This window comes from Cinclus cinclus, chromosome 7 (genome assembly GCF_963662255.1).
Source record: "Cinclus cinclus chromosome 7, bCinCin1.1, whole genome shotgun sequence".
Classification (NCBI taxonomy): Eukaryota; Metazoa; Chordata; class Aves; order Passeriformes; family Cinclidae; genus Cinclus; species Cinclus cinclus.
This window is the reverse complement of record NC_085052.1, coordinates 15,463,455-15,490,134: the sequence shown is the minus strand read 5'-3', so window position 1 is coordinate 15,490,134 and position 26,680 is coordinate 15,463,455. Positions and strand designations below refer to the sequence as shown.

Genomic DNA, 26,680 nt, shown 5'->3' with positions numbered 1-26,680 from the left:
CAGTGTAAAAAATATTTATTCAACCTAATTCAACATAACTATAATTTTTAATACTTAAAAACAAGATTTACAGAGTAATGACCTTTAACCACTTGTGAAATCATCTTACAGTCCATACAGTATTTTATAATTGTATTTTTACAATAGCTTCAACTTCCAGAGGAGACAATGAGCTTTCCCAAGAAACAAGTTTCAAACCCACTAATTTGCATCATTCAATTCTCTCCATGAGACTTTAAAAAACAGTAATAAATTGCTTGGAAATATATACAGTGAAGACCACTGAAAAGCTGTTTTCTTGAAACGACAAATTCTGTAAGAAATATGTATTATGTTGTTTCAAGACTATCTTACAGAGTGTAGCAACTTTCAGAGGCTGCTACTCAGCTTAGGTTTTATATAAAAATGAGCCCACTAAGACAAGTATAATCAGCAGACTTACAAGGTTATAGTAATTCTTCCATTACAGCAAGAGCCTCAAAAGTATTTTATATTGATTGAATGTATAATTCTTAACACCTGTATAGGCTTTTAATACTAATTGGCCTTTATATACACTTTTGTACAGTTTTAAAATATTACATCTTGATAATTAAGATAAACATACTATAGAAAAGCTACCTTACTTTGAATTTCTCCTAACATACATTATTGCAGTCAAAGAGGAAGTCCATTCTGCATTTACTTTATTTCTGGTGAGCAGAAATATTTACTTATGAATAATTTCACTAGAATATTTTTAAGCCATTCTTCATGCATTTGACATACTAATATGGACAAGAAAAAACTTGGAGAAAAACAAAGAAATTGTTATTAATAAAGAACTTCAAATACAAAATCTAGATTAGGTCTGGTATGAATATACCATGGCCTTATTATGTTTGTCAGAATTTAACTTCACAAAACAGTTGAATTTCTGTTGAAATTAGGTTTAGAAATACATCAAATAATGGAAGTGCTAACATCTACCTCAGCTGACTACTTTAGACACATGGAAACAGTAAAGCTTACTGTATAAATAAACTTTATTACACATTTAAGATTTATCTTTTAATCCTTTACAAAATGGAGCCAAGTTACCTTAAGAGCACTTACCCTGCTGGCACGATGCTCAGCTCAGGTACCCAAAGTGTAATGTCAGCCCCTTTGCAGCCAGCACTTCCACTAGGGCAGGGGAGCCTAGTTCTGAACAGAGCTGAGTTGCACACTCAGGTCTGGATGCTTCAGGGGATGCCCTGCTCTGTCAGTTCAAATGGAGCTTTAGTGTTCAATGCTACTTTCTCACTGGATTTCTATAGGTATTTACACAACATGAAGGAATATGGAAACCAAACAAGTGCTCCAATACTTAACTACAAAATAAACAACTATAATTTACTTCCCCCTTATAATTTTACTGTGGAGGAAAAAAATGCTATCCAGCACCAGTTGCAAACCAGTAAAGCCATGAGAAAATGACACTAGGCACTGCAGAAGATACAACAGGACACTGAAAATTACCAGTAATAAAATAGTCACCTGAAAGCTATGCTAATTTTAACACCTAATACTTAGGTGGTTAAAGCTGACATACAAGTCCTGTAGAGAGTGATCTGCTTTCTGCTTTCTCTGTCATTTGGCTATTTACACTCCTCATCTGATACCAGCAAAACCCAAGGAAAATTACTTCTCCTTGGTAATGACTCACATTTCCTTTCATCAAAGCAATCTTCCTTCATTGTGTGAAATGCTAAACTGAATGACAGCGTGGGTATGAAAACACCTATAGAAAAGGCATTTGGATATAGCCTACATAACTACACTTAAAATGTTCTGTAGTTGATTCTTTTTTTTCCCATTCAGTATATTGGCTCAAAGAAAATAATTCAAAAGCCTACTGCCCAACAGAAATACCCAAAAAATAATGAAAGCCAAATCACATTCTTAGGTTCAGTGGTTGCTGAAAAGATTTACCCTGCCACAAGACAGTACTTTATTGTATTTAAAGAAAAAAATAAAAGGAGGAGCAGCAACTTATCACAATTTTCCACTACTGTGCAATAACAATGGAACCAATACAACATGGGAACCTGTTAGGTGAGACTCTGTGACATCTGGAGGGTACAGCCTTATGCTCCTTCTTGCTCAGGATAATTTAAAATTTTGCGGTGAGCTTGGCGCAAATATTGCTGCTGCTTGAAGTAAACCTTAAAAGCTCCTTTTATAGCAACAAAAGCAATTCCACCCTGAAATAAAAAGATATTTTGAAAACCTGCACAGTTCAGTGTCATATAATTGTAAATGTTATCAAAAATTTCCAGTCAAAGATTTGTTTTCTAAACATACAGTATTTTCTTCAAAAGATTTAATTAGTACAGTTCCAAATGAGTATCTTCAAGCTTTCTGTCACAATGCACTATTACAGAGGTTAATGTTACTTAAAGGGTTACAAACTGAATCTATAAAAGCTTTTATCTCCTTGGAAGCCTCACAAGTATTCTGAATTTAAAAATCAAAATCTCATTTCAAGAATAAAGATCTGTTTTCCTCCCTTCTCTGAATATATACTATACATGGCACAAAGAATAGTACTGATAACCATTCTATACCTAGACTCTGAAAAATGGCACTTGCCACAAGTGGAGTAAAATAAAATCTATTTTTGTAAAACAAACTTTTTTCCCTCTAGAAAGCTTTACAATATGTTTATCTCAGGTCTTCAAAATGAGACAGCAAGAAGCTTTTAGTTTGCATGAACATTTGCAATATCACTGTTTGTTCCATATAAAAGAGAGGGGTGCATTAACATGCAGGAACTGAAAACAGGGGCTGAAGTGACAGTCAGATGAACAGGGATTCCATATTACCAAACTCAGTGTACTTGCCCTTGAATGGCTGCAACCAGAGAGGTTATTCACAAAGAAAGAGATTGTCATTCCTCCTCCACTTGAATTCTATGGAGAGTTAATTTTCCTCTCCTTATTAAAATAAGAAGCAAAGAGTTTCTCTCAGAATCAGTAAACGAAAGCTAATATGGAAAGGTTTATAATATAAACCGCAGTCTTCCCTTACAGAGACTGTTCTTAGAAGATGCTGGCTCCTCATCTTAATTGTCAGCCTTAATTACTGCTAAGGCCTGCCTACTACAGTGCCAGATAAAATGTTTAAGCTTTGTCATGAACTGAGATTAGCTTCAGTCATTAAAGCCAGTCTTTCACACACATTTGTCCACTGCTAAGACAGGCAACTTTAAAAAAAAACCCCTTCCTTTAATTGAATGCCGCTCTTAAAATTCTGAATCAATTTATGCTCCTTTGTTCTTTGCCTCCCTCCTTCACAACACTTCATATTTCTGTATCATAATAATTTATGAAACAAACAGTATTGAATCTTACCAAGATTGTCCTTTGTAAATTTGAGTTAACACTGCTGAACATCAGCTTGCCAACTATCGTGGCAATAGTAGGGAAAACTAGAGCTCCACACAGAATACGTGTGGCAGAGACGTGATCTGCCAAAGGGTTGGCCTCTGCTGGGATACGAGGAACAGGACATCCAATGCCTAAGGGGATAAGCACGGGGGAAGAAAAGGTTACATAGCCACTCAAAAAGAACACATTACTGCCCATTCCCCACCCCACCACACATCTATAGCCCAACTACTTTTTGAGAACTATCCCTCTTCTCAGTGAACATTCTGTTTCCATTAACTGACTGCAGTCATTTTTACTTTCAAGTAAGACCCTTGTTTTGTTACTAAAGCCTGAACTGAAACCATGTTCCTGCTACTCCTGCCCAATCCTTCTCAGGACATACTATATAAACACCATCTAAACAGAATGAATGTGAAACAGAGGGATGGTGTTAATCACCTCTACTTAAAAACAGCAAAAACTACTTGCCTATCCCCATATCCTGAAGGCAGAGCTTCAATCTTGGCATTTCCTTTTAAATTTAATCACATTACCTGGAAATATGCTGTTCAAAATTTGTAGCTTATTAGAGTATTTGCGCCACAGTCTGAGCACATAGTCCTCCCAACGGATCATCTTGCCCAGTATTAGCATGACTGGGATAGTGGGAAGGCCAATCAAAAGGAATAAAGGATCAGCTCTCTCCATCACATCAAGACCTTCTTTGTGACCCACAACCTGGAATATATGCATATAGTTGACAAATGTAACAAAGGCCACAACACTGTAACAACGTACAAATGAACAAAAATGTAACTTAAAAAGCTGTTTGGTTGAAGTTGCCCAAAATGTTTTAAGTTAAAGACAAAAAGAATACTGTTTTACCTAATTTACTCTGTTTTCTCTTTGTATCCTTGGTTGCTTATGGAGCATAATGCAGATGAGCATCCAGTCCTAGTCTGCAAATCATTAATCTTGCAAAGAGCTGTAACAGAATTCCCTACCATCTCAAGAAATGTTTCATGTGTTTCTGGGTAAGTAAAAGCCTAAACATCTGAAATACTAATAATATATCCAGCTTTCCAAAATGCATTTAAGAATTTACAGTTTTACAACGTTAATTCTAAACTCAGAAACTGAACAGATACTACTGTTCAAAGGAAAAACTGATAGAGGGTACCTCAATATGTTTTTATCAAAATTTTACGGTTTTTAGGAATACCTTACATAACAGAACACAGTACTTAACTATTGTTTCTCTGGACAATGCAGGAAGATGAACATTATTTTAAACCGTAGTGGAAATAGCAGCATATCTTCACATGTACCTTATTTTCAAATGTAGTTAGTTCAAGGATTTTAGAGGATCATTATTAATGCTGTGTCTATACTTTTCTACTAACATATAAAAAATTAATCAGACTTTTCCACTTATAAAATGCACATATTAAAACTGTAACAGAACAGTGCCTAATGTCTTCTAAAAAGTACATTGTTTTAATTTTAAATAAATGCAAAAGAACTGAGGATAAAAAATTACATGGTAGATATCCTCTAGAGTTATCTCAGTTTAAGCAGTATAAATGCTAATACAGTCCTTGAACTGCTTCCAGGAAGAACAGGCTCGTTCATGACTTTTTCTGTAAGAATCTGGGAGAACTAGAAACACTAAAATAATGTTTGTCAGGCACTGGATTTTCTGATGTGTTTTCACTGACTTCTCATTTTCCCCACAAGTACAATAACTTATCAAGTCTTTAATCGCACAAAAATTAGAATTAGGAGATAACATGAAACAACAGCAATATTTTTAAAAAGGAAAATAACAAACCCAGTACTTCTGGAATAGATAGGACACAGAAGAAGCTACAGAAGCTAAGGTACCACAGTATCTTCAAACTGTACATTTTTGCTGTGCTCTGAGAAGCATTCCATGTTATGCCTCTCGAACAGGAAGTTATGTTATATACCACAGCCTCTAAAAATAGGCATAACTAATATTGTTGCTGCCAAAAGATTATCCCTGAAAAAACATTCAGCATTTGTCTTCCAGCTTCTTCAGTATCTTCTACTCAAGCTGTGAAGTCTGACACTATCCTTTTTCTCCTTACAATCACTGCCCATCAAAAAAAGCCTCAGTATCTTGTATCTTTCTGCTTTAGATTACTGTATTTCTCTGCTTTCTGCATCTCCATCTGACTTGTTCTGACTTAGCTACCACAATGTCAATTCTGTATTTATTTTTCTGTGCCTGAAGTCTAAAAATAGCTTTTGTGCTTCTCTCTGGCCCTTCAATTAAAGGAAAGTAATCTGAAATGCATCAGGAGACAAGTTGTTTTAAACCTAGCAAGGCTGGGGGACAAAAGGGGTGAACAGTTTCCCTCTACTACCCACTCAATCTCCTCTTCTACAAGCAAAACTAAATTATTGTCCTGCCCAGCATGCCATCCATACAATCAAAATGTTAAATCATGAAAATAGCTAATTCTTCATACCTGGCATTTAACCAGCTGCCTAAACTAACGTTTAGACAGATCCTCATTTCAAATGCAAAACAACTTCAGAACAAAGCATTTATTTTTCCATTTGGCTATGGAAAAAAGGGGCAGCTAAAAAGGTCACAACTTCCTACAGAAAAAGGGCTCAGTGTAGCAGTGAGCAAGGAGAAAAGGACTAGAGCATTTCCAAAGTCTGGTTGCAGTATTACAGATGGTTGTAGTGTTCCTGTTGGAGCCACAAGAAGAAAATATTCAATGAAAAAAAAAAATTAACTGCACCACTCTGTAATACACAGACTCATCCACTGGAATGGAGGTAGACTGAAAGCCATTACATATCAGCTATGCAGCTGCCTGACCCTTGGCCACACTGGTACAGGGAAACTGCAATTACTTATTTGGCCTCCATTTCTGCTTTCAGATCACACAGAAACTGCACACGATCTTGAGAGGGAGTGACCTGTAGAAGTGCAGGGCAGTACCACAGATCCCAAGAACTAGTGCCAAATGACTAACAGAGAGAAGAACCAGGTTGCATATTTAAAATTAGAACTGTGTAGAGGAGTATTTATTAACATGCAGGTTTCTTAATTCTATCTACAGCTGAATTAGCATCAGAAATACTTCTGTGCTTTCAGGCAAAACACAGGAGTATAGGAATATACAGGAATAGGTATATATAGGAATATAATACAGGAATCAACAACTAAAAGGGTAATGCTTCTGATTGTACAATCTCTGAAAACTCTGATCTTGTGGTTGAACTAGGATTGTCATGAACAAGTCTTTCCACAGTTAATAGTCTACCATCTGTCAATGTTACTTTTGTATTTAAATAGCAAGTTTACAAGAACAGAAGCAGGAAAAGTATTTTCCCCTTTCAACTTACTATGCAGTCTGAAGTAATTAAAACATTATTGATTTGCAGTGTTTTGTATTTCTTGTTTATTAATGAATTGCATCATTCAGAGCATGTATTTTCCTTTATATAATTATATTAAAAAAATCATCACATTACCCAGAAAATAATTTACCATGTTTCAATTTCAACCCTGTGAATGTTACTAGAAAAGTTTTTCTCCAGGTAAAAGATTAAATCTCATGTCTTTTGTGAAGAATTACTCATTATTGGTAGCTAGGTGGAAATGGCACTTTTTCCAAGAGAAAAGAAATGGGTCCACCATTCTGCCATACACAGGGCAGACAGTACAGCTAGACACTACAGCTACACTACAGCTAGAGGAGTAGTGGATTTTGTTAGTTGCAGACTGAACTGTGCCTGAACAGACATACTTGCATTTATAAACTATGATCAGCTAAACGTGAAAAACCATCTTGAATTCACTGTTAACTACGCTGAAAGCAGCTAAGAGTGTTTTCAGGCAAGGAAAGGAGCCTGAATTGACTTTTGCTTTAGGAGCAGGCAAGAGGAATTCGCGTGTACCTGCATGACCGTCACCGCTCCATACGTAACGGCCGTCCAGTAGATAGAGCCCACCATTATTCCAGCTGCAGCAAAGGGACATGCCTTTGAGATCAGGCGATCTGCAAGATCCAAAACGTAAACAACTGGACCTATGATAAAGGAAAAGTAAGGTTTCAAGATAGATATATATATAGATACATACACATAAAAGCATACTGTAGAAAGGTCAGCATCTACCACCAATAAGAAAGAACAAATGAGGCAAAATACAAGTCTGACATACTACACGTGCTGTTTAAGTGAGAATATATAATTAAAAAGCTATTAAGCTAAACTTGTAACTTCTTTCTACCTACCATTTCATTTACCACATAATCTTGCCAGGAGATTGATACACTGTTTGAAGCATTAATTTACCCACCAATTAGCTTCCTTTGTGTTAAGAATTGTTCTTTTGTAGAAACCACTTTAGGTTTAGTGCCTTTTTTAGTTGTTAGATATTTTAGTTTTCTAAAGGTAAAATACCGATTTGTTGTAATGTACTTCATGTCCTTATCTTTGACAGCTTCACCTGAAAATTCTGTCGCTAAACTAGCCTGCTATGCAGTAAAAAGTAGTGCAGTTAATACAAAAGATCCCTTCCACTGGAAGAGGCTGCATTCAGAATGTTTAGAGGATCAACTCTCAAAACACTGGAGGAAAAATACTCCTATTCAGGTTATTCAGTGCCTTTGACAACACCACATGAATAGGTGCATTGTTCTGTCTATGCACAACTGCACTTTCCAGACTTACAAAGGGCAAGACAATGAATACCCTGACTACCTTTGGGTGAGGTAAACAAGGGCAATGCCTGCATCTTTTCTTTGAGGGACTGCAAGAGCAAGAGTGAAGCAAAAGCCAGAACACTGCTAAGTATATATGGAAGCGAAAAACATCATCACCATAATCTGCATTACTTTTGTATTTGTCAACAAATTCTACATAGACTGTCCTCCCACAGCTCATATGCATGAACAGTTCCTGTGAGCTCCCTCCTACTTTTTCCTACCAAAATCAGAGACAATTCTCAAAAACAGCCTACAGGCATTCCTCAAGTAACCAATCCTCCATGTCTCTCAAAGTTTACCCACAGTGACAAAATTGTGACTCCTGTTTCATGACTTACTTAGTTCTTCTTTTTCTAGAGCAGCTCTATTGTGAATGATTTCAAAAACCCCTGTTCTCATCAGCTCAAGTCAGCTGGTGGAAAAAAAGCAACAGGAACATCCAGTTCAAGTCTTAACAGTTGTGTTTGACTTTCCAGAACACACTTAAGAAGGTGCTGCGATGTCTATCAGTATGCTGGAAGTAGCAACAAGGTCATAACTGCAAGTACTAAATGCACAGTAGTTTACACATCTTGACTGTTTCCCAGAGTCTCTGAAAAAGTGGTTTGGTTATACCATTTTGAAAACTTATGTTTGGAAACAGGAGACTCAAATGACACTGAAGGTTGCCTTATAACACAAGTACAAACAAATTACACCTACCAATACTAATCATTAAGAGAAACCTGGCTAAAGAGTCGGTATAGAATCTTGTGAAAATACTAGAAAGAATTATTGAAATAATCTTTTAATTAGCCCTTAGGAAGGAAGTAGTGAGAAAAGAGGACAAAACTGCTTTTGCTTTTTAAGACGGTATTGAGGAAGAAACAGGAAAATAAGTATCACTGATACCCAAATAAAATAAAGAAATATGAAACAAAAATATTTTTCATTTTGAAAACTACATCATGCTTTGAAGTGTTTTTTTCTGCCAAACTGTTTTCTGTTTATTAAACTAAAGTAATTGTCTAAGAGATACTTTGGTTACTTTCAAAGTGGTAATAATATTTTTCTATTTGGTTGAAGTTCTCAGAAGAGCAGAAAATAGCTTGCAAGAATATAATTACCACCAATCACCAGAACTGGTAGACACTATCAAATCTAAACTGGATTTATGATTTTGACATATATCATGAGAGGTTGTTTTAACTAGTAAATACATAAAAAGACATCCAGTGTTATTATATTCACTGATGTCTCCAGTTGATATTACTTTGAAATTATAATCGTAAATTAAAAATTGTGTTGGGGGTGTCCTTTCACAGAATTTTTAGAAAAAAAGTTTCCAGCAGTATGTTAGGGAAGACTTGAAGTAAATAAGCTTCTGAACTGTGATACCTCAGGAAAGGGTACGACTAATAGTGTCTTCAAAAGCCACCAGCTGCATGAGGAACAGGGCCACTAGCAAGGGCCCTTGGAAAATTCTTACTGTCCTTACTCTGCCTGGTGTTACCTCGATTGACTTGTAGTTGTATTGCACTGGAACACCTTTGGGTTACTAGAAAGAGTTCCAAAGGGCAAGACTGCCTCCCTTGTTTAAGGCACTTCAAGGTCATCTTCCATGGACTCAGATTAATTTCCCTGCTCTACTACCAATGTTTGTGTACTTACACAAGTCTGAATTTTTATGCCCTCATCATGGAAAAAGATGTTATTGTGAGGGGAAATATATCAAAATACATGAAGGGAGTCTCAGACACCTGCATGCAAGAGCTGAACAACCTCATGCAAGAATTTTAGGCCAGCTTCAGAATCCAGGAATGTTGGAATCTAAGCTTTCAAATACAGTATGTCACAAATTGCAGGAACAAATTAAAATGCCTGTTATTTTTAATGTATCCTGCCCAAATTACAGCTGCTTCCCCTTTTTGTCATTGTCAAAATAGAATGCAAATGCGGCTCTCCTTACAATTTCATCAGTCAAGACACAAATAAGAATTTTAAACAGCATCAAGTTCTGTGGTGCATTCTGTGTCCAGACAGAAACCCAGTTCTCTTCCCAAAGCCAATGTAAATGTTATAGTTTGATGCCTTCTTTATGATGGAGATTCACCCTGTTCAGCAAAGTCTAACCGTGGCTGTTATATTAATAACTTGTAGTAAGTTTTACACTGATTTATGTATTTTTTTATATCAACAATGCAGTACTGTTGTGTATATTTTACTTCCCATTACTGTGTTCTAGCATGGAAATAAATGTCATCACTCAGAATTCCCTTGACACCTTAATTTCATCAGCCCTTAAGCCAATAAGAAAGGGGTCCTGTCCCAAAGAACTGGTAGGGAGTTATTTTCAGCTCTTTCATTACAGAAAGAGGATACTTAAAAAATCTTCTTCAAAATCCTCTAAATGCCTGCACTCAATTGCTACATCACCATTTCTTTTAACAAGCAGTTTTACTTTTAAACGAAATTTAAGTTTCCATGGCAACATTTCATTTTCTTGATTTGCTTAATATATCCCATAGAACGCATGGGCAAAAGAGGGCTGAAATAACAGCAAGCACTGCTAATTTAAATACATGCAAAGTACTGTGCATTATCCTACTTGGCTGCTCAAGTAGAGACTCTAGAAGACCATGTCCAACATTTTTTTTCACCTTGACAGAGCTAGAGCAGTACCCAGCAGTCATAAATATTCTGCCTCTTGATTATAGGGCAATATTGACTCAGAAACACCTCCTGACCAAAGTGAAAGTATGTTTTTCCAGTAATACCACATGCTACTTAGGAAATTCTCCTCTGAAGTGTCTCTGCAAGCTGAGTGGAAAAAAAAAAAAAAAAAAAAAGATGTGTTTATGTGCTGTGTGGCAACTGCTGAAAGAAGTCACCTTCTGCTCAACAAGAAAAATAATCCCATTAGCCAGGAAATAATTACAGGTCAATCACAAGATTTATCTATATACCTAAGTGGAATACATCCAAAATTTTTAGAAGGCATTTAACTAAGCCACCAAATAGGATGCAAGCAGAATATAAAGTTATTTCTTTTGGTCTGGAAAAGGGAATAAACAATTTTCCAACAGAACTGGTACTCCCAGCACAAGAAAGGAAAATAAAATAAAGCAGGAACAAATAAATAAACAAACCACAATTTAAATGATCCATATCTTACCTAGCTTTGGAAATACTATTAAATATTCTGCATTGCACTGAGGACAAGCCACTCTAGCAGTACTGTTTCCTCTTTGCTTCTCATCCACCCAGCGCTGCAGACAAGTCTGATGCACCCATTTGGTGGAGCCCCTGCACCTGCAGGGTCTCACCCACTCTGCCGTCCGATCATCCTCATCGGTAGCAAAACAAACCCAGCAGCTTCTGCAATCACAGGAAGGGAAAAAAACCAGATATTTCCTGCTACTTTAACGTGCTTAAAGTAAACATTCACGTGTGAAAGGATGCAGCTTTAGAAAATGTGCACCTAGAGGAGATGATGGTTGTTACTTCATTCTTAAACATCAGAAGTGTAAGTATTTTGTACCACAGTTTTGCTATAAAATCAACATCATAAACGTAATTTTACAGCTAGATAAGCATCTGCTTTATACATTCTGAACTATTAACTAAACTTTTAGATAATTTATGATTAAAGAACATTGAAACTGTAGTCCAACCTTTGAATAATTCAATATATGAAAAATCCATATTTTTTAATGTTTTATCATCCCCTTCTACAACATTTTAGTAAAGCTTTTTTAAAATTTTAAGTGCCTAAGATCAATATTGTAGTCTGTTACTTGGGAAACTAAGTTCAATCCACTTAAATGACAAAACAACACAAATTATAAAATATACCAAAAAATGAAGTATTTAGTTCAAACAAGTTGATTTTGTATAATATAAATTCAGTTACACAGTACTTCAAGAACACTACTGTACCAGTAGAGGAGAAAAATTCTGCTTTGGAGAATTATATGGACATGAAAATTCAAATATATTAATTCTGTAAGGAGAAAACACAAGACTGACAGTCTATACAACCTCAACTGAAGAGAGCACAGAACCTAGGAACTCCCAGATGGATGATGATAATTAGGCCAGAGTTTTGGTCAACTTACAAGAGAAAGCAAAATATGGATCTAAACTAGGAAAATATCAGGTATGTTCAGCCAGTAATTTTTACTGTGAAACAATTTGCTAATTCCTATACTGAAGATATTGATGCTTACATAATAAACAAGAATCTATCCAAATAAGAACCCTTATATATATATATATATATATATATATATATATGATGGTTTGATTTTAAAAAATATTTTATGCAAGCCGCTGCAATTGCAATTAAACCCTTATAAAGGAGCACAGCAACAGCATCCTTATAATTTAACTACCAAGAAACAATCTAATTAGACATTGTGACCTAACTGAAGTTTTGCATCACAATTTTGATGAAGTTTTGTTCTCGTAACAACCTGAATAACATCATTAAGATGAAACACTAAAAGGTTTCTTATGTGTAAAGAGTAACAGTAATTGAGGAAGAAGAAACTGAGAAATGTTCTGGCGCTCATTAACAAAACAACTTTATTATTTGAGAATAATGACTGTGAATTCCATGCTAGGATGTTACAGTGGTCCATGATGCTTTCCCTCTCACTTCTGCTTTTGTTTGTTTAGCTCCTCTTTGAGGAAAAAGAAGGGGGAATATGCAATGGAAAATTTAATTTTGTCAGGCTCCAACTTCAAGAAATGAAAAATACTGTTGTCTAACAGCTGTTCTTTTCAGACCTCACTATTTTGGGTAGTATTCTATTTGTAAATTGAAAGTGTTTCTTCACAGAAGAATAGCCATTATTTAAAATAGAAATTACTGTGTCTATAAAATACTTGCAAGACATTCTTTAAAGTGCTGAATCTTTTAACATCTATAGTAGCAGAAGTATGCTGAACAAGTTGCAAGTGCAACTTGCCAGAGCAGAGGGCAAGCCTGTAGCAATTTATTACCAGCATATTTGTAAAAGGGAATACAATTTAAGATTCAGATTCCAGGGAAGACTGAAGAGAAAGCAGTTCAATACTGAACAATCCATCAAATGAACCTATAAGATCCACATGTCCAGTTATAAGTACAGAACACATCATAGTAGGTACAGATGTAAATTTAAACTGTGGTGGTCTAAAACTTAGAGCTGCCTCTGCTTGCATTTGAGAAGACTTTTTAGTTTATCACTGACTTCTGGAATCAGAATTGTAGTTTCTTCCATTCATCTTAATGGGAAGGTAAAAATCAAAGTCTGACTTGGCTTTTTTTCTGTTCTTCCCCACATTGGTTTGTATCAGAATTCTCATGCTGTTCAATCCTGTAACACCACCTTTCTTTTTGCCTTCATGCTCCCAATGTGCGCCTACTGCAGTCCCAAATGAAAGGACACATTAACCTTCCTAAGCAGGAGGAGGAAAGACAGACAAGCTACAAGTTAATAAGAATCTAGATGAGAATGCTGAGACCACAACTAAGATTTGTAAGGATTACAAGGTACAGCTGACATTTGGTTCATCGCACTCAATATCGAGTTCTTACAGAATACAAGTTCTTGTATTGTTCATTGACTTTTATTTTCATTAAGAATCCCCAAATTTACTTTAAGAATAAATAATACCATACAATACTACTGACAATTGTTCCTCTTCAGCAGTTTTTTTCTGCATTACAGGTAAACATTCACACACTTATTCCACATCCTATTTAAGTCTACAACTGTTCTGAATTTGTAATTCAGATTTTTATTTATAAATTAAAGACTTCTCAACCGAGCTCATTAGGTCCAAGGATACCATCACAAAATGGAAGCCTAGAGTTTATTCAAATAATGACAGATTTAAGCATGAACATAATCTTGCTACACTGCAATTTTAACTAGTGAATTTGTCCATGACAATGGTTATAGACTAAACTCTGTTCTCAAGTTCTCTGTCAAGGTTAGTAAGTGAAGAAAAATCTGCATTTTTTCTTTAACTGCTTCACCCAATTTCTTGCCAGGCAATGATACCTGAAAACCTGAAAGACCTATGAAAGGAATAACAAAATCCTTTAACAGACTTAAACCTTTAGCAAGTCATGAATAATGAACAGTAAACTCCCTGTATACTGTCATCAGCTTTATCTCTTTCCATTGACAGCAGCTGTAGAAGAAAGGACTAAATAAAACCATTTCTAAATAGGCATCTAGGCTCTTGCCAGATTTTCCATTTTCTTGTACTGAATAAAATATGACCTTGATTCTTACCACTGAATCAGGTTGCTACTCAGATAACCTGAAATAGAAAGGGCTGAAAAGGTGGAACAAAGCATTGTTTCTGATAGAAACACAAACCTTTTTCCTTGATGACTTTCTGCATAGCCAAATCAATAACACTAATGTATTTTTCCACACTTCCTTGGCTCAAAAAAAAAAAAAAAAAAAGAAAAAAATCAAATCAAAATCAAAACCCCAGACCAATATCACTACTGCAGCCCTGAATATAAGGTTGCAAATGCCTTTTAGATTCAGGTCCCAGGAGATGAAGCTTTCCAGTCTCAAAATTGTATTTTGACTCTGAGAAAAACACATTTTTTGTATCGGTCTTTTTTTTCTCAAGTAAAGACAAACTCTTTTCAGACCTGCTTGTGTGAAGAGAAAAGCAGATGGGGACAAAGTTGTACTGCAGATTAGAGACCCTATACTCCAAATGTTCCATGAGTATTCTAAGAAACCAAGGCCTGCCTAAAATCAGGATCCTCCAAATGACAAGTTTCTAACCAGTAAGGAGCCCACTCTCTCTGGTACCTGGCTGGAGCTACAGCTCCAGCACATCCCTAAAAAACCTCTAATACCTAGACTGCTCTCCTTTTTACTAAGCTATACCCCTTCTAAAGGTTACTTTTTTTCCAAATCCAGTCTTAGATGGAAGACAATATCTAATAATGTTATTTAAATCAAATCTAACTCAATTTATGAAAGCTGAATTCATAATGAAACAGCTTTATCTTCAAGAAGGTGTGACTTTTGTAAAGCAATACAAAAAAGTAATTTAAAAGCAGTATGTTGATTTTCTATACATACTAGTAAAACATTTGCAAAAATTTCTAAAGCCCCATAAGCCCAGCAGATGTCCTTGTACCCACAACACTTAATGGAAGATGACTTGCTAGACTGGGACAGCATAGCTGTTTTGTGAACTGGTTTTAAACATTCAGTAGAGCAAGTGGAAATGGAAACATCTTGGAATTTTTCCCCTTATGTTCAGTGGCATACAAATATGAATGGTCAGGAAAACCAGAAAGCTTCTCAGAAAAGGAAGTTCTACTAGACTTTTAGACCTAACTTACTGTGGGAAATTAAAATTTGAACATGCATGATGCGCTCTAGAATCATGAGCTAAAAACACATTTTCCCTCTCATTACAGTTCCTCCATAAAATAGTAAATTTTCTGCATTTCTCCCCCATCATAAAGCACAGGTATTTTCCTTAAAGTGGCAGGAACTTGCTGACATCTTGCTGCAAAGAGTAAAGCATCCTTGTCCTGCTAAGCAGCAAGTGTCTCAGCAGCTTATTGCAATTTAATTTCACATCCAAAAAGAAGACAGTGCAAAGGCTACAACATAACTGACAGCAACAATAGCACAGAGAGCCAGGTCAGTGAGGGGTGAAAACACACCTTGAAAGAAATGACTGAAAGTATTCCAATAACTAGCCATAAAAAGGCACTGTTCTAAAGAATGACACACAAGTCTGCTGTTTGGAAGAGGCAATTCTTCATGAGCTTCTGTAACAACTTTTTATGCATAGTCTATGTCAACAGATAAAAAGTATCTTTGATGAATAGTGATAAGCTTTACACTAAACTTGCCTGCTACACTCTAACTACTACAAGATCATGTTTAAGTTGGAAGACTAGGATGTCAAAAAAACGGAGTTACCTAGTAGCATTAAGCTGCTTTGGAGCTGGCTGGAATTTTAGTAAGAAGACAGCAAACTGTTCTCTCAAAAAGCAAGAAAAACACCTCATTGCAAATGCTACCACTAAGCATTTCCTTTCCTGAGTGTGAAGGACCGGCAGCAGTAAGATCTGTGCCAGAGGGCCACTGCCTGGTCAGGAGAGAATGCAAGCCTGGCCTACAAACCCCTGACAAAGGCTGAGAGAGAGGAATACCATTAACCTGAGAAATGTTAGCTTATGTCATGCTTCACAGAGGAGATTAAGTGCCAGAAGAGACAAACCCACTTGCAAGATTATAGATGGAACACTGCTCTTTCCACAATATTTTCCTGGCTATCAAACACTGAGGAAAATACTTTCATCTTCAATCCAAAACCTTCCCATCAAACTCCAAGCACCCTTACACTATCCTAAGGGGAAAAACACAAAGGGGAATACAGTGAGTGAAGAACAGATACTGGTGCAAAAATAGCAGTCTGAGATGCTCCATGGTGACTTTAGTGGATGCTTTTAAGGCAGCATGGCATAGCAGCCATATGCCAGCCTGTATCACTCAGCTAGAAAACATGTTGTCACCTTGAAACAAAGGCTAAAATTCTCAAATGAAGTCCTGAAAGTCATCTGACCTTATACCAAATTCTGCTCTACCTAGTCATCAAGGATAGGGTGCAATGCTGGGTAAAGGAGACATTGTTAAGAATCTAGACATAACAGTAACTTACACGTTACTACAGAAGCAATGCTTTCAATAAAACAGCTCAAGTACAGAATATCAAGCTAATGTTGGTGTGAACAGATGGTCACCCAAGTGGCATTCACATATAGGTTCTGACTTCCTCAAACCTCAGGATGACACCGTATAAAGCAGATTTTTAAAAGCTTTTAATAAAAGCATGTGGATAACAAAAGAAGTAAACAAACATATTAAAACCACATAGAATAATTAACTAGAAAGTGCACCAGAAATATCTGCTGATTATCAGAAGTTCAATTCAAGGTTTATTAAATTCTCAATTATAGCTTAAATCAAGCAGAAATATTTTACACTTGAGTTCATTGCACTATATAAAGGCAGAGATACGAGTAAAGGCCAGATCACCAAATCCTCCTGGCTGCTTTCTAGCTTGTGGATAAAATTAAAGCTTTGACTGCCAGGCCAGGCATCACCTATTGTGCTTAAATTCAGCCTTAAGAAGTTTTTATGGTCTTTGCTTCTAGCCAGCATAGAATAAGGAATCCCTCCTCAGATCTAGCTATCTTGTTGGGTTTTAGTCTCTAGTTTGCCAAATCTAGACGGTTAGTACAAAAATTAGGATAAGTTAAACTTTTGTAACCAGTTATTTAGACATACTCCTTTCACAAAGTCTTCAAAATTCAGTTATCTTAAAGGCTTTATTATTACCATACTCTTACTTTTAAAAAAGAAAAGCTGAGAAATCACCAAAGCTCAGTGGCTTTGCTATCAGCGTTTGAATATGCAATGAACTTTGATGTTAGAAACATTTGTTTTATTTCCTAAGTGAGGGAGGGATAACAGGGCCCTTCTAGACGTGTACAAAGGACAAATCAGGGAAAAAACTACTACTCATACCGTAAGCACTTTATTACTAAAACATTATACATTTTGCTAACAGAACTCTATTATTGTATATTAGCAGCTTGGCCTACAACTATCAATTTAAAGCTACTGAGTGCCAGCTAGGTGTGGGTAATACTGATTCTTACCATCTTAGGAAGAAAAACAAAAGTGACTAAAACTAAGTGGAAAAAAAGTGAAACAAACAAAACCTAAACAAAGAACCCCATACATACACACAAAACAATTCACTTCCAGAACTGAAACATGCTTTGAACAACATGATTTGAACAGAAAGTTGACACATAGTCAAGTACATACATAGCAAACAGTGAAGAATTCTAATAGCATTAAGTTAATGCTTTAAAATGTAATGGATTTTTTACAGTGTAGATTGCATATGATACGATATAGGGATAACATTTTCTCATGCATTGTTTGACCAATCTGTCAATAATCACAAACACAGGAAGTAACAGAGATGTGAAGCAACTAGGAAATTACATATTAGAGGCTATTTAAAGTTACTTCCTTGAATGTGACTTTAAACATCTTAATTACTTATTAATTACCTCTAAGATGACCAGACTATAAATGAAGACAAAAACATGGTAGTTTCTGTTAGCCAACAATGCTATTTTGCACTGGGGGAAAGGGGAAGGGAGTTGCATCAGAAAAATACCAACACTGGTATTTGTGGTGCATGAACAGAGTACATGACAGATGCTACAAATATCAGGAGCAACCTACATACAGAATAGACCAAGTCTGACCTGCCTAAAACTGTAACCATCTTGACATTAAGCTGTTGCTGGGATTAGCAAATGATAAGAAATGCAAAGTTATTCACAGAGTCTGTATCATGTGAGCTCAAACTCCTGCAGCCATTTTCCAGTGTCACACAGTTAATGCAGAAGTACAAATCAATCTTTTGGTACAGCAGCTTTAGTTATAAAAGTAAACGCATTAGCATAGACATCTGTTAGAAACTTGCTTTACATTCAAGTCTTAGGGAAAGTGAAATAGAAATTTCTTATTTTTTATGTATTCCTAGAGAGTTTCATGGTTAACTGACCATACAGGGTAAGCAATCTTCCTGTTGTGTTCTTCTAAAGAAAAAAATAAAAAAAAAAGAAAAAAAACAAAGGAAGTGTAGTCCTCCAACTGCAAAACATAGAAGACTCCAAAGCAAGCAAACTGCTTTGAACTCAAGAGTTCATGACAGATACTATTACTCAAATGATTCTCAGTTTATAATTTCTATACAAAAAATTTACAGTATAAGAGAAAAAAAAAAACCAAAAAACTCTACTTAAGTCTGTCATTTTATAATCCTAGTAATAAAAATTGGAACAATTTCTGACAACCTAAAAATTACCAAAAAAATTTAAATGCCAGCAAGATAAATTCTTTGAATGTTAATACCTCAAGAAAAACAAAAACCACCTATCAAATGTGGCAGACATTGAAAATTTGGAAATGTCTTTACCCCGAATAAATGTGAACAAAATTGCAAGTTGTCTGATCATAACATGAAGTAAGGCTCCTCGACAAGCTGTGGAACTGACTGCATGACTCACCGGTAGAACAGTCACAAGCACTCTGCACATGGTCTTCTGTAATTACATCCCTCACAGAAAGCTCACTTATGTTGGCACATTTAAGCCCAATAGAAAACATCCACCTCTAAACAAAAATATTCACATTCCAGGAGGCACTTAGAAGAAAAAAAATGAGAAGAGATCTGGAAGGTACATAATGACCACATTGCAGGTTTAAAATAGAGGATCTTGTCTTTTTTTTCCTAGAATGATTGTGAAGAAATAATCAATTATGTCAACATGGCTTTAAAAAAATACCACTGAATGCCAGCCCCTCTTGTCATGACAACTCTCTTATTTACCACCTTCCCACTGTGCTAGCAGTTTCTTTTACTATGTACACATTGAAGAAGAGCTGCATGGCCACAGGAGGAAACAAGCAGAGATACAAACTGAGAACACTAAACAGTCCATACTTCTCATCAGCAATCACCTGAAAACCTAAAAACACTATGAACACTTATCCAGAAAGTTTATTTTCTGTGAAAGTTGTTTCCAAACTCAAGCACATACAAGGATTCCCTGATTAGCCCTTAAATCAACTGGTATTTACTCGTTATAGGGGAAACTATTATATAGCGGGCCAGTTGAATTTTTATGTTAACTTAGAAACAAATGAACAGCTAGTCCCTGATTTAATACAATTTCAGGGCAATTTTTTTTAAGCAGCATTTAGAAGTAGACATTTTGATTGTAAGTTTTCTTATCCTACAGCAGCATTAGGCAGGAAGTGTCTAATCCTTCCCCCAGAATCAACCACACAAAAATCCTGGGCATAAGCACTTGCATTCAGTTTTAGAAATTTTTGACAAAAAGCACTCGTATTAGCATTAACACGACAGGAGCAAAAATCTTAAGAGAAAAATAAAGCAAATTCCCAGTCCAACTAGACAGGAAGTTATCTTAACTTTTAGGTACAAATTTCAGAACCTGTGCTAAAAAAGGCCAAGTGCAGATTTGCTAGAAGGTGTCAGGGGACTGTACCTCCCTATTGGCACCTCCAGCATAGTATGCTTAAGTTATACAGTGCAAATGATACTGTGCTGTTTTCCCACAAACTGGGATTGCATCTAGACTTGGTATCACAGAATTACAGCTTGGAAGGGATCACAGGAGATCTTGTCAGACCTCCTGCCCAAGACAGAAGCAACACCAAATTCAGACCAGACAGCAGAGCATTCTCCAGCTGGATCCTGAAAAGCCTCATGGGCACAGATCCACATCTGCCCCGGGCAACTTGTTCCCAAGCTTACCTGCACCACTCCCATCCTCACATGCTGAAAACTTCTCTGTTCAAATTTACAGTTGATTCTCACAACCCTGACACAAACCTCCACTTTCTGAACAACCTCCTCAGTAGGTAGAAGGTTATCAGATCTCCCAAGCCATCCCTTCTTCAGACAAGCCTAGTTCCCTCTAGGTTTTTCTAGTAAATCATGTGCTCCAGCCCTTTGACCAACTTATGTAATCTCAACAGTTTCATTTACAAACATCAGACAGAAGTAGTTTGCTTTAACCACTTCAGATTGAGTCCCTTTTCTTTTGCACTAGTGATGAATTTGCTACTTGTGGTAAACTACAAATGCCAGTAAACCTTGAGCAAATCACACACTCTTTTGATAAAGGTAGGTATTTATATCCTATAAAAATCTAGTACTTGGCCCATTCTGTTGATTTTTTTCATCAGAAAGCACTTACTTTCACACCAGGAATTTTCCACCTTCTGTGCAATGCAGAAAGGCCATAAGCATGCTGAGATGTCAAAAGCCAAACAAGCCTAAAACAGCTGACATATTCATTGTCTGTAAATTATTATACATATATTTATTCAACACATTTGCATTAACTGTCAGAAGCTTCAACTTTAGTGAGCACTTTAAGACATCATGGCAAAGGAAACCCAAAGAGCTTTAAGCACTATTACAGAGTCTGAACACTTTTATATGAAAAAGATCAATAAATATGGGTTTGTATAGCTTTTTTAGATAAAGTGAATATAAGAAATTAAAATATTATCTGAATGCCTTCACAATACATGAGATGCCACGAATTTGAGTACAAAAAATATAAGTTGTCTCTCAGGAGTTTCTTCACAATTAAATAGGAAGAATAATTACCTACTGTCTGCAGGTAGAAGTTAATTGTCAAGCAGCAATTTGAACACATACATTTGTTCCTAAGCATATCAAAGCAGACATCAAAGATAGAAAAATAATGTACATAAGAGGACAGTCAAAAGGTTAAGACAGTTTATAAATAACATGCTGACACCTGTATATTTCACACGGGCAAAAGGCAGTGTACAGGTCTGCATTAAGCCTCCACTAATCATTTTTACTGGTAAGACACAGGAATCAATTTACACAGAATCTTCAGCATAAAGTGAAGCAAAATACCTAAGGGATGTACCTGGGATGAAGCAGTAATGAGAAAGTCAAGCTATTATAAAGTGATTATTGTTTCAAACTTTCTTTCTTGAAATCCACTCTCCAAGATATGTGTGATTCTGCTTTTTCCATCCTGTATCAACATCAACTTCCAAACTGTTGGGGTAAGGACAGGGAAAAACAAACCTGCTATTTCCTTCCTGGTAGAGATTAACCCAGCACAGTCCAATCTCTACTCTTACACACCCTTTCCTTCTAAGCATGAACAACCTTTTCTCAAGAAAGAACAGAAAGCCAGGTACTTCTAGACATTGACAGACTTTGACCAGAAGTTAAGAAAATCTCTCTCAAAAGAGTTTAACTGTTGTGAAGAAAGAAAACAATTACTTGAAGTAGGACAAGGAAGAGAAACATGCTTAATCAGTACAAGCAGAACAAACAGACTGAATAACTGCAGAGATGGCATTCTGTGAAAAATAAAAGATAATACATAAATCCTGTACTGTGCTTTATGTTGCTTATTACTCTGCATATCTTATCTGGTTGAACACCACTCCTACAAAGAGTTACTCAACTGTCAACTTCATCAGTGAGAGAAATTAGCACAACATACAGTACAAGTTTAAAATGTTCAGAATAAACATCTTCAATCAAGGACCACACTGCACTAATTACACTGTCAAGGTTGTAGCATTAGAGTCTTAATCCAAAACCATGTATTAGGTTACTAAAGTATCAACAGTTAATTGTGCAAATAAAACTAAATCAGTGCCTGCCCTCTCAAAGAAGGAAGGAAATGACTGATCTCAACACAAACACCACCACAAATGGTGACTGGAATGGAAAGAGAAACTGAAAACTATGCACAAAGCCATTGCACAATCTTTTTTCTTGGGGGAAAAAAAAAGAAAATGACCATGGAATCAGGCTACTTTTCAAAAAACTGAAATAGAAAATTCAACGCATTTTGGAATTTTTGCACTACATCTGCTAGCATTTTTCCAATCAATCAATGATCTGGCAAAGAGAAAATTTAATTGCAACAGTACTCTTGACAGTAAGAGTAATTTCTTAAGCAAACAACAATTTATTGCTTAATTGCTTTTAAAGTCTACCTGCAATTTCAGCTCTTGTCTCCTTTCAGTAGAGAATGGCAAGGGTAGAGACTTCAAGTCCCATGATGATGCTCTAGTTTTTATCATGGATATTGACCACAACTGAGCAACTACCATCCTGTCAGGAAATTAAGAATGCTAATTCAAAAACTAAACCATGCTAAAATTACCTCTATGTTGATTCTTCAGCATGTACCTGCACAAGCCTTCAACAGATTATCCATCAAATGTTGACTAACATCTCTGAAGACTGAAGTAACAGAAAGCAATAGTGACCATGTTCTGATCAGATGGCAAATATAGGAAAGAAGACAGCAGTTGTCTTTAATTTAGATAGTACATGAAATACCACAAATCTCTACCACAGGACATGCTTTGAAAAACAGAACTCTAGCATTTTCTGAAGCCTTGGCATAACCAATTGCAAGAGCAATCTACATGAAGTCAGGAGAATAAAGTTAAAAATATGAGTACATTTTAACATTACAGCTCACATTCACAGCACATAAAAACCCCATTGCCACATAATTTCAAGTTTTAATGAAGATTACTATAATTCTACAATTTATGTATTAAACTAACATGAACAAAGGCATTAAAAATAATGAAATAATAATAAAATCTCACCATTTAGCCAGATTACTAATCCCTGCCTTAAAGTATACACATTAGTCCAGAAATACGAGTTTCTACCACAGATTGAAAAGATTCCTGCTTTCAGAAAAGGACAGTATTTTAAGAATTATTATCTGGAACTGTTACTTGAACATGAAAGAGAAGAAAAAGATTACAAGAGGGATGGAAATTCCAGTTTTGAGGCTAGAAAAGATGATGCCAGTCATATGGATTAGTTTCCTAAATGCTGCAGATGAGATAATCCACAATGTAGTGTCACTTTACAGTCATGCTTCTTATATTTATGCTACAGCCAATCCTTCAGGTAAGTATAAAATCCTTAGCTAGAAATTTTGAGCAACTAACTCCTTACATCCTAAATGATATTTACCTTCACTATAAATCCATGGGTTGCTTCTAGACTGAAATTATGCAGGCAAATAAAGGATGGAGCACAAAACATATCAAAGAAAGATGAATCCCAGGCAACAATGTGGTGATGCTATTAAGTCAGTCCTTGCACTGGAGAAATCTATTAAAGAAAAAAAAAACACCTGTAATCATACAGGTATAGAATCTAAGAGTCAAGAGAAGAATCCAGCGGTTCCCTCTCACAAACAGAGAATTAGAGAACTTGCTCTGAGAGCTCTGACCCTTGTATACAAGATGCATTCAAGATGTCTACAAGAAAGCAAGCATTCAGATCTACAGCAATACCTAATTTCTGATAACAACAGCATGTCACCACTCTCAGTGGTGATCTAGGTACTGGAAACAGAAGAAAACCCTTCTTTTTTCCCCTCCTTAACTATTAGAATCCAAATTAAAGTCATCTTCACTGGAAAGCTATTTTCTGCATCCTTCACCAAAAAAAAATCTGTATTTTATTTAAAAGTATGCACTTTGTGTTAAGCTATAATTATTAGCAATTACTCTTAAGATTTTGTGTATCTATTTTTTTTTCTCACTGAGGAAAACAAGTATCTGTCATAAGCAAAAAAAGATTACAGGAGAGAGAAGAATTTCTACTCCTCAGAAACCCCACAGATAATTTAACCATGGGGTATGTCTGTCCCTAAAGATGAAATACTGAAGGTTTATCTTGATCACCACTACAAACAACATGACAACAGTTATGTACAACCTTCAGAAACATCAGATGCTGTTCCCTGTTTAAAAACAAAAAATCTGTTTATTCAAATGCAACCCTGCTCCATAAACCCCATATAAACAGAAACATTATTTACATCAACTGCATTTTGGTCTTGGTTAGTCCAAAATCCTTCTATTGATGTTGTGCTACACTCTGAATTAAATTAAAATCCTAAATACTTGGCTCCTTCTTACTACTACATTCACCACTTGCCACATTCCTATTTCTAAAGTTTCTTAGAACAGCCCCAAGGAATTCTTACATGAAAGCTACAGCCTCTCTTCAGACCTCCTTTTATGCTACTTAGGTACTTCAAATTATTTCCCTGCTGTCCTTGTTATTAAGGAAATCAGAGATGCTGTCCAGTTGTTTTACAAATCAAGTGACTCCAAGTATACCAGAAAAAGTCTTTGAAAAGAGCCAGAGACACAAATTATAATTTCACAAACTTGAAAGGATACAAGAATATTAAATGTATATCAAAACCCACATCTCTACGACAGGTGACAACTGAAGAACAGTAAACTGGTTTGGCAATCAGGCAGCTAATTTTCCTTTTTTTTTTTTTTTTTTTAATTAACTGTTTAATTTAACAGTTGATCACAACAAAGATTATAAGCATCACCTGACAGCCATTTCCCAACAAGGTGAACTAGGATTTCAGAGTGTGATACAGTAGCCATGGGCATCAGGACATCCACTCATAGTATTATGGTTTCTTCCTAGAACTCCAAAACACAAAATACTACATATTACTGGACTACAAAATTCAGGATGTAGATGAAAGTTTGTTGTTTTGTTTTGGTTTCAGTTTAAGAGGAGTTGATTCAGTAATACTCTTATAACATAAATCACCCCTTTGTTACCTCTTTTTCAATTTTTCTAGAACACAAACTTTCCCTCCCCAAACACTTTGATCCTCTTTCTATATCAAACTAGAACCTTTTATTCTCACCTTCCAGGCTGCACAAGTTCTACCCCTGCCTCCCATAGTTTGTATTTCCATCACCTGCCTGATGATAGGCTGTATTTCATTAAATAGTCTCTACTTAGAGGCTACCTAGAAAGGAGAAAACCATCAGGGTTCTTTCTGATTCCTTATGATGAAAACTTGGCAGGTACATCAACAGAAGCCTGACTGCTTCTGGATCCCCACCGATAGGTTGCAAGGGCTTCCTGGATGAGTGAAAATTACACTTAAGGAATCTTAAGTGCTCAGTGGAACAACCCAGAAGTGCTATATATCCAAATAAAAGTATAATGAGAAAACAAATATAATAAATAGAATGTACAAGTCAGTAATTATAGACAAGGAAAGATGCTTAAGTCGTAATACTTCTAAGGCTGTAATTTTTAAGAACGCTACAGAAAGCAATTGTTGGCTTTCTTCAGACCATAAAACCAGTAACAAAACGCACAAGCTTAGGTCATCTTTTGGTGCCTCACTTTGGGTGCCCATAAGTGCGTTCCCTACCCAGAGGCTCTCCCAGATCCCGCTCCTGCAGGCCCCCGGCTGCCCCAGGGCCCGCCCCAGCTCAGACACAAACACACACACACACACGCACAAACACACACACACACACGCACAAACACACACACACACACGCACAAACACACACACACACACACACCTCCTGTGCCCGAGGGCTGCGGGAGCGAGCCCTCCTCCCCCCTCAGCTGCCTGCGCTACCTTGCGCTGCATTCCGAAAGCGCTCGCACAACTTCTGCCAGACCACCAAGGACTTTAGAAGGCAAAAAAATGAATCCGGACCCGCGATACCGGCCCTAAGCCCGCCGCGGGGGTCTCACAGGCCCAGCCCGAACGTTCCCTCCCCGTACCTGTCCATGGTCTGCGGCAGCGCCAAGCCCGTCTGCTCGGCCATGGCCCCGGGCGGAGGAGCGGGCCCAGCCGAGGGCCCGGAGCCTGACAAAGGCGTCACGCGTGCGGCGGCGGAGAAAGGGGAGCGAACGGGAAGGTGGCAAATCCGGCCTTCCGCGGGGCGGCCGGGGCGGCCCCTCCTTCGGCGGGCGGGACGCGGCGCAGGGCCGGTGGCCTGGGCAGGACGGAGCTCCCGGGCCGCCGCGGGGAGAGGCGGCGAGCGCTGAGCGCAGCCGCGCCTCCCG

General features: G+C 36.8%; 1 protein-coding gene across 1 annotated transcript; it reads right to left on the bottom strand.

The window, feature by feature from the left end:
- On the bottom strand, nt 1–26,648 carry MARCHF5 (membrane associated ring-CH-type finger 5). Its single transcript, XM_062496389.1, has 6 exons — nt 26,396–26,648; nt 11,301–11,503; nt 7,335–7,465; nt 3,947–4,130; nt 3,375–3,541; nt 1–2,225 (listed from the first exon to the last, which is right to left on the bottom strand). The coding sequence occupies exons 1-6, from the start codon at nt 26,437–26,439 to the stop codon at nt 2,109–2,111; spliced, it is 846 nt and encodes a 281-aa protein (XP_062352373.1). The 5' UTR covers nt 26,440–26,648; the 3' UTR covers nt 1–2,108.
- Nucleotides 26,649–26,680: the final 32 nt, after the last annotated feature.